The sequence below is a fragment of the Sinocyclocheilus rhinocerous genome, unplaced genomic scaffold (genome assembly GCF_001515625.1).
Source record: "Sinocyclocheilus rhinocerous isolate Xijiao unplaced genomic scaffold, SAMN03320098_v1.1 scaffold914, whole genome shotgun sequence".
Taxonomy (NCBI): domain Eukaryota; kingdom Metazoa; phylum Chordata; class Actinopteri; order Cypriniformes; family Cyprinidae; genus Sinocyclocheilus; species Sinocyclocheilus rhinocerous.
Genome location: NW_015629521.1, coordinates 1,741,086 through 1,750,914, shown reverse-complemented (window position 1 = coordinate 1,750,914; position 9,829 = coordinate 1,741,086). Strand labels below are relative to the sequence as shown.

General features: G+C 40.2%; 1 protein-coding gene across 1 annotated transcript; it reads right to left on the bottom strand.

Annotated features, from left to right (window-relative positions):
- Window positions 1–4,317: 4,317 nt before the first annotated feature.
- Window positions 4,318–9,157, bottom strand: klf6a (Kruppel like factor 6a). The gene is made up of 4 exons (XM_016551142.1): window positions 8,863–9,157; window positions 6,757–7,330; window positions 5,995–6,118; window positions 4,318–4,616 (listed from the first exon to the last, which is right to left on the bottom strand). Exons 1-4 carry the CDS (start codon window positions 8,962–8,964, stop codon window positions 4,565–4,567), a joined length of 852 nt encoding a protein of 283 aa, XP_016406628.1. The 5' UTR covers window positions 8,965–9,157; the 3' UTR covers window positions 4,318–4,564.
- Between the last annotated feature and the right edge of the window lie 672 nt (window positions 9,158–9,829).

Genomic DNA, 9,829 nt, shown 5'->3' with positions numbered 1-9,829 from the left:
AGCAAAATGCGCTTAATTTAGTTTCCCCCCCCCCTGGAAACAAGACTAAATATCTTAAGTCATTTGGCTTATCTAGTAAAAGTATCTTGATTTAAGAATTTTTAGATATTTTGACTAGAAACAAGACAAAAATACTAAGTAAGATAAGACATTTTTTGCAGTGTACTCACAACACAACCAAATACAAAAATGTAATGATGGTTTATCGTGTATGTCCTCAGCACAGCAGTATGGGTTGATATGTTCTAAAGTTTAATACTTACATTAAGAGTTTATTCAAATAACTAACAGTATATGAACAATAGTAATAGCTATGCTTGCTTTTCCAGGTACCACTAATAATTATTCCATCTTCTAAACCAAGCTCCAGTGTCTTTCTTTGAATATTCTCCTTCAACCCCATTGGCTTCAAACAGCTCAAGGTTTCACACTCACCCCTCACCCTCTGGCAACGGCAGCCTTTGATGTTGTGACATTGCTTTTAATTTCAGCTCGCCTGACAATACGTTGCCTTCGGAATTCTTCAAGAAAGCACAATGCCCAAAATTCAGTAAGACTGCTGACTTTGCTCTGCATGCAAAGTTCAAGGTAGTTCAGCAATGAGATCTCATTAGTATTCATAGGTGTTCGTACATAAAGTCTGGTAGTAAAACACATGCATATTCTTTATGTTTAGATAGACACCGATACGTGCACTATTAACATATTGCCAACATCTAAAATGTAAACAATGAAAGTGTTTAAAGGGATACCACACCCAAATATTAAACTTCTCTGATTATATACTCACCATCAAATCGTTTTAAACCAATTAGACAAAATAATACTTTTGTTTTGTCCATACAATGAAAGTCAGTGGTCCAAAACATCACTAGACTTTTAATGTATGAGCGGGAACAAATCTTCTATTGTGTTCAACACAATAGAGTAATACAGAGTAATAATGACAGAGTTTTCATTTTTGTGTGCACAATCAAAGTTTCTATTCAAACACAAAAAACGTTACGTTTGAATACCTACGAATGCATGTTGTGAATTATGGTGGGCTGTAAGTCGACTAAATGTACATTAAGGTAGGGCATGTGTCATATACTAGAGCAATTTATCTAGATTTATCTAGAAAGCACGCACACATACCGACTAATGCGTCACATCTAACATTTGGTTCTTTGAGCATGTTCCTCAACTGCCCTGCTAATTTTATGGCTATTAAAGGCATATTAAACAATGCCATACATAAATATAGATCTTTTGACACATTGATCTTGCCTTTTAAACATCATGGACTGAGATCCTTCAGTTAAATTTAATGATGGATTTGGGGGTACTTGACCTTTAAAGGATTGATGTCGCTGTGTGACTTTCCAAGGCTGCATATAATTGCTTCCACTTTAGGATCTGTCAGCTACACAGAATAATGAGCGACTTCTCAGTGCAGCTCAGTGTTGTAGCGTCAAAATCAGCATAGCACTGAGAAACATGGAAAACTACTGCTGTATTAGTGATACAAACTCGCAATTCTGACTTTTTTCTCATAATTGTGTGATACAAACTCGCAATTCTGACTTTTTTCTCATAATTGTGTGATACAAACTCGCAATTCTGACTTTTTTCTCATAATTGTGTGATACAAACTCGCAATTCTGACTTTTTTCTCATTGTGATACAAACTCGCAATTCGAACTTTTTTTTTCAGAAATGCGTGATGTAAACTCGCAATTGCGAGTTAAAAAGTCAGATTTGCGAGATATAAACTCGCAATTGCGAGAAAAAAAAGTCAAGTCAATTTATTTCGCAATTGCGACTTTATATCTTGCGATTCTGACTTTATAACTCGCAAGTGTGAGTTTATATCATGCAATTCTGAGAAAAAAAGTCTGAATTGTGAGATAAAAAGTCGCAATAACCAAGGATTGATGTCGCTGTGTGACTTTCCAAGGCTGCATATAATTGCTTCCACTTTAGGATCTGTCAGCTACACAGAATAATGAGCGACTTCTCAGTGCAGCTCAGTGTTGTAGCGTCAAAATCAGCATAGCACTGAGAAACATGGAAAACTACTGCTGTATTATCAGAGGCGTAGCCGTAATTGAGTTATGTAATGCAACAAGTTTCCCACGATTTCCACCTTCAGTGAACTGGCATGTTGTGAAACTTCACCCTTAATAAAATGAGGCGTCTGGATGAGATGACAGGTATAGTGGAGTCCAAAGTCCACAATAAAAACAGAGATTTTCATTTCACCATTTAAAGCTGGAAATAATAATAATAATAATGATATTATTCTAAATATATATTAAGATTCTGCACTATTTCTAGGTCACTGAACAACTAAATTGGGTTCTTTGAACATGTGAACTCGTGTGAACTTTGCACAGACGGTCATATTTACTACCATACTTCCATCGAAACCAAGATGCTCTTTGGAACATTATAAGATAATGCTGGATAACAATGATCAATTTTGGACACATCAAAGTGATGAATATTCATGTATCCATATGAATATTTCAGTTATACTATGTATCAATATTATTTTTTAATTAAAAAAAGCTAAATTCCTTGAGTTTATATCATGCAATTCTGAGAAAAAAAGTCTGAATTGTGAGATAAAAAGTCGCAATAACCGTTTTTTATTTTTTATTCAGTGGCGGAAACGGGCTTCCATAGAATACATCTTCAGCATGATGCTGAGAAGTAAACAGATGAGTGGCCATTTTTCAATGTTTAGAAAAGCCAATAAATCCTTGGCAAAATATTTCAGCGCTCCACCTGCCAGGAATCACCTCAGGCATGTTTCCCCCTTTAGCAATTCACAAAGGCGGCAATTTGCAATGTTTTTCTGTGGGAACACGTCTATTCGTCTATTTTGACAAGCCTGTGGAACATCCCCTCCAGTGGGTGTTGAGAGCAACTTTTGCACAACATATAATGAGAGCGAGGAATTTATGAACAGGAGTGTTTCACCGCTAAAGCAGGTAATTGTCATTCATCAGCATATCCTCCACTCTGGTGAGATCTCAGGTAGTATTTACAAAAGATCCATCTTTTGAAAGCACGTTGTATTTATATTATATTAAAGACTTTTACATTTTCTGAAGAAGAGGTGCTTGTCTGCACAAACATTACTGCCATAATGAAATGGCATAACTAGGTGGCTGCAAGGTGTTCTGTGTGTTTTAGTGCGGTTCCTTACTGGTTCAATTAAATCAGAAGACCTTTATGTCTATTTTGGACTCATGGATCAGGTTCCTCTGGGATTTTCACTCCTTTTATTCACCAAGTGAATTGTAAGCCTGTTCATAAAAGCTCAATTTGACATATCTTGTCTGTAACACAAAGTTTGGTTATCAAAGATTAACACTCATAGTAGGTTTAGTTGTTTTGTTCAACTTTGCTAACAACCACTGAAAAATCTAAAAGACTAGTGAAATAAAGTGAAGCAAAACAACAAATCAAACTTGTCCGATAAGAATTTCTTATTATTCCAATAAAAAATACATTCATACAGAAATATAACAATTTTGCAAAACAATTTCAAATAAAATTCATATAAAGCAAAAAAATAAAAAAATAAAAACAATAATAAAAAAAAAATCTTAGAAATTTTTTTTTTTTTTGTGTGTGTATTTTTCATCCTAACTTTTGTGTTTTTATTCTTTTGTACAAATATTCTTTAGACAAGAGGGATTCATGAGAGAAAATATAAGTAATAGAAAGTGTTGGTTGAAGCAAGCAAATGGAAAACTTGATTAAGGCTCCATTACCACTCGACTAATATTGGCCACTGTTGGAAAGACACAATGTTCTTTGCCCACAAAACCCAGGCTGGTCTGATTTAATGGCAGCACAAGCTGCTTCAAGTTACTTTTCTCCCACTGAAACAATTCATATCCCCGAACACATTGCACATTTAGTAGCTGCACCGAACACCAAAAAAGCCACTTTCATTCAGGACAGAGTTTCCTCCCCCTTTTGATGGGGGCAGGGGGTGAAACCCTGGCCGCTACGCCCCCCAGAATCCCAGAGCCCGGGGGCGTCAGGCAGGAGTTCTCAGTCTCACGGCTTCATTCACGGTTCTCGCATACCGCACGGAAACAAAAACGGAACTTGTTCCCCGACACCATTCAGCCCACAGCGTTACACTGGCACCCCCCTCCCACCCTTCTTCGCACACGGGACATTCATCCGCTCACGTCAAACAGGATCTCTTTAGGATTTGTTTTAAAGTACCAGTGTATAGTCCAGGAGTTGTCCCGAAACATCATGCACCATACAACACACCATTCATTTGCTCTTTTTTTGCTTTTTTTTTTACTTTTTCATTTTTTTTTTTTTTATAAATCATCCTCGGTTCTTCATACGTGATTTTGTCCTTTCCTTTTTTCGTTTCAACAACCAGTCAGTCCGCCTTTATCCCGGGGCTCACGGAGGCACAGGATATGGTGCAAAATGGCATGCTTTGGCTGGAACACACTCCCCCCCACCCCATTTCTTGCAGGGCCAGGTCAACCAGGAAGCTGGTCAGGACACAACATATCCCCAGCGTGAAGCTGCGGCCCGCTCAAAGGTGCCTCTTCATGTGCAGGGCCAGGTGGTCCGACCTGGAGAAACACCTGGAGAAAGAAACAACGAGAGGAAAGGTGAAAAACAAGGTCAGGCAGGGGCCACTGAAGCCGTAACGCGCGATCAAAGGTAGAGATCTGTGCATTGCGTCACTGATGAGGACTCTAGTGGCCCTCGAGGTGAATTTGTCAAACAGGAATAGGTGCTTTGAAGGCTAATGTAAGCAAAGAGAGAATTTGCATTTTCTGTGCAGAATTAGTAGAGAAATAAGCAGTTTTGTATTTATAATGAGAAATCTGAGAAAATATGCAGAAGAGATTTAAACTGGTTGTAAAATGAGTTAAAAAATATAGACATAATGCACCACACACCATGAGCCATCTTTTTTTTAGTAAAAGTGGAAGTTTATAGCAGTCACAGAATGACATTATAGCTGTAAAATTTAAACATTTTGCTATATATATATATATATATGTAAAAATATAAATAAACAATTTTGCTAGAAATATATTATGAAATATACATATATATATACACACACACACACGTGTATGTATATATATATATATATAATATAAATTATTATAAATAATTATATTTTTTTGTAATTTTGTGGTGGGATCCGCCACTACTGAATGAATGAATGAATGAAAAAAAAAGTATTGATTTTAAAAATAAAATTGGTAATGAATAATAAAGGTTTGTTTTTTTTAGGAAAATATTATAAAGTACACACATAAAAATACAATTTTAATAAAATACAACAAAATAAACATAAAATGTTCTCAAGGTTATAATAATCTGAGCACCAGCCCCAAACCTTATCGTGGAGTCTCAAGCTGAGAATAGTAAACTTTTATTGCTATCTGAAAGCATTAAAAGTATTCAATTATCCAAAGTTTGCTGAACTTTATGAATGCTGGGTGTTCCAATTCTGCAAAAATAGAACTGCTGGCACAGATTCTGAATATAAGGAAAGACTTGATCAAATGTTTTGTTTTAAAGGAGAACTATGAAATGTTTCGCATCCAGTAACCGTGGAAACAAAACACCAAAAAGGGAAGTTGAGCAAACAATGGTGTTCAAAGCGCAAAGCTCTAAGGGAGGGAAATGATTAACAGAGGAAGTGATGGCAAACAGGAGAGGCGCATTTGGTCATAAAACGCAGAGAATATCAATAAAGTATTGCGACAGTGTGACTATTGCGCTTTCAAGCATTTAATGCGATTAGGTAATTAAGTGATAAAATCCAAACATAATGGGGCGACTCCCATCGATGAACCGATAAAACGGAATCAATGCCGAATGCAGAATCCGTCACGTTTCACTGACGCACGCATCAAAGGATCAGGCATGCGGCGAGAGAGAGAGACAGACGGGCTTTGATGACTGTCACAGGGAGAGATAGCGAGACAGAACTGAGCGTACCTGTCACAGTGACTGCATTTAAATGGCTTTGCACCGGTGTGCTTCCTGAAGTGTCGGGTTAGCTCATCGCTCCTCGCAAAGCGCCACTCGCAGCCTTCCCATGAACACCTGTACGGCTTCTCACCTGTAAACAAAAACACAAACACCTTTCACAAGTCTGAAAGGAATGTGGAACAGCCTGCTCGCAAATGCTCTCAAAAATGCATCTGTAAACAGGATGTATGTTTATGCATCAGGTCACGGGGTCTTAACTTTAATAAGATCCCTCAAGCTCTCAAGGATTGCGGGAATGCACGGTATGCCAACAGTACGTCTCTATGCTGTGTGTGCATAAACAGTGCGCCGAACAATGCGCGTCACACGGAGACTGTTTTGAATGCGAAGGGGCCCTTTTAAAAAGGGGCCACCCAGATCCCCATTCAAAAGCCTGGATCTTTCCCATGACGAAACCAAAACTGTTTTGGTAGAGCAGGTTGTTTTCACCCTGGCTGGCTTTCGTTCCCTTCCCCCATCCGATCCCCCCTCCTTCCTGGCCACGGCCGCATTCCAAACAGATTAGGTCACCGTTTAGGCGTGCAGTCATGCCAGGCAAATATTCACAGAGTGACATTAGCCTTGCAGCTGAGGACAGCCTGTGTAAACTCAGCTCCATTACACAACTTCGCAGGAGATGTGAAACCTCAGTGAAGTGCGCGAGGTTCCGCTTTCTGTTTGATCGAGACAATGTGGAGCAACATCACAGCTAACAGCGAAGGTTCTTACCTGTGTGAGTCCGCTGATGTGCTTTTAAGTGAGAACTCTTCGTGTAAACCTTCCGGCAGCCGTTGAAGTGACACCTGTGCACTCTCCTCCTGCCGTCCGGAGAGGCGTCCCCTCCTGCGGAAGCCTTATCCGAGGCCTTCCCCAGTCCGTTTTGCCGGATCTTCACCGGCACGTGCAAGTCAGTCTGCGTGGAGCCCCACACCTGCGGGACGCCGGGCTCCTGGGGCGTCTCTGGCGAGGACGGAGGCGTGCTGATGATAGAGGAACTCAAGTGATGCACTGACTCCGTCAGAACCGAGCCCAGCGGGTTGGAGGTAAAGATGTGAGTGGGCGAGAGCTCCTCCGAACTGTCAGACGCCTCGCTGCTGGCATCCGAATTCATGCTGTTGGTTTCTAATATTTGGCAGTCCTGATTGTCGTCCTCCTTGACGCTGGGAAGGTTACCGTTCCCATCTCCCTTATCTCCACAAGCCAAGATGAGCTTGCTCCAAAGATCCTCCTGGCCCTCAAACTTGAGGTCAGACGCAGAGACGTACGGCTCGCTCTGCAGATATCTCTCCAGCTCCAAACATGTCTGATTCAAAACAGAAAACACAATGTTACAATGTGCATGAACGATTCAATGAGTTTCCTCTAACTTTCACACGTGACTGCCAAGGGTTAGTTTGGGTTAACCACACTCTGCACTTTCACACATTTTCTGCTGAAATATGTACAACTATGTCATGTTGAAACATAACTGAGTATGTAAGAGCAATACAAATCTGTATTTTAGGTATAAATATGGCTTTGAGAGCTGTATATTGTCTTTCTGGAACAGTTATCCCCTAGTGAGCCATCAAGACATTTCAGAGTCCTTTTAAGGAAGCCACAGAACTTCCTCGGTCGAGTTTCCTCGTTCAAGCAGACTGACGTCCCCTCAGCGTACATCTGGACGCATTTTAAACCGATTTTAACGCGTATTGAGTGCGAACGTACTCTATTTGAGTGCAGAAGTGCTTACGTAAACACCTCAAACTGTGTTTTTCCGCTCAATGTGAGCATTTAGTTGTGCGGTTTAGCTCTGCACATCCTCGATAACGACGATGTTTACCGCGCATAATATGGCCTGAAGAATCTCATGTTACTGATTCTACAGACTCTCCATCAGGTCAAATGTTTGTTCCTGAAAGCGATAGTTCAGACTTCTGTCATTTAGTCAACATTATTCCATTTCCACGAAATGTTGAGCAGACTTGACAGTGTAAGTCACCATTCACTTGCGTTGTATGGAAAAAGATGCAATGTAAGTGAATGGTGACTGAGGCTGTCAGTCGCTAACATCCTGCCTAACATTTCTCCCCCCCCCCCACGACGAAATAAATGGGTTTGAAACAGCATAATGGTGAGGAAATGATGAGAGATTTTCATTTTGGATGAACTATCTCTTTAAAAGCCTATGCTGGGAATCATTAAGCAACTAGATGCAAACGCATGTTTAAATGCCAAGAGATACATTCATATGCCACCATGTCAGAATCCCCAAAAGCCTGAGGGAAACTACCTGGATCAATTTAAGCAGAAACATTCATACTATAGTGCCAAGAATACGACTGCAACAGTTCAATCACAAGAATATCAGCATCAAGCAGCAGAACCTGCTATGACAGTTAATAAACACCTCCTATATACCCCGTTAGGTGACAGAACATGTGCTGCAGACTGTCAAATCAACCAGTCTATGTTCGAGTAGGAAAAGCACAAGAAAAAAAGTCATCCAACCACAAATATTTCCCTCACTATATTGTGCTTTTTACGGTTTGCAACGCAATACAGATCTGACTCGCCAGTCCCGACTCTCCAAAAACTAAAAAATACTCTGTATGCCAAAACAAGTTTGTTATAATGTAGACATACAGACACATTCTATATAAGCTGACTGACAGCATTTACCGCGCAACCATGTAACCGAATCAAATACGCCATTTAGAATGTTTCATTCAGCGCAGCGCTTCGCGGATTGTAAATAACTCTGTTTCCAGTTTAAAGACAGCGAAGTCGAACCACAAGCTCTCCGTTCGCCAATCACAGCGGACGTTTTCTCCATTTCACTTTAAAAATTGTTACCTGTTGCCAGTATTCTTCAAGAGATGGCAATGCAGAGAAATAGCCAGTGTCATGAACGATCTGAAGTTCCTGAAATATGCTGCACATTGGTAGAACATCCATTGCAATCCCAAGTATCAGGCAATAAAAGACAGAAAAAATATATATATATTGATGAATCAAAGATAAAGTGTGACAAGCAAGCGTCCTCTTCGTGCAATAGCAACGAAGTGCAGCCGTCGCTTTGCTCAGAGTCCGCTAGTCCGTCTGTTGAGATCACTCTGTATTTTGCAAACACTGAACTCTCGCAAAGCGTTGCGCTCTGTCAACTTCCCCTATTCAAACCTTGTAGCCTGCCTACTCCCTCGTGATAGCGTGACGTTCCCTCACAGCGCGTCCAATCAGATGCGAACAGGTTGCGCGGGCGCATATGATATCACTTTAAGCCAATCGCAGCGGCGTGCGGAAATAAGTCCTGCCTCCTGGCGCTGTGATTGGTGTATTCAACTGAACGGCCCTGCGCGCTGATTGGACGATATTTTTAGAAGCGTATATAAAGGCCCTGCGCTCAAACCACTCATTTCTGTTTCTTGACGACGTAGTGTCACACGCGTCTCGGTTTGGCCAGTGCGAGCGCTGTGTGCAGTCGGTTGCTTCTCCTGGATAACTTTAATGTGTTGAACTACGTTCGTTTTCCGTTTTACTTGCATTTAGCTCCCTTGAGTAACTACTACAAACAAAAGCAAGGCTTTGGAGAAGTTCCAAGCATTTTTCAAATACCACAAATAAAATGTCCCTAATACTTGACAGATATCAGTGAAGCGAGTCTCATAATGCAATAAAATTGCCTTGTAGGCCTTGTAAACATCTAAAAAGAATCTCTGAAGAGCACACATAACTTTATTATGCAATCGGAAAATGTAGCCAATAATATAAACTGTCTATGTCAGTCATCATGTTGGTTTAGGCCTACATGTTTTTTCTTCGT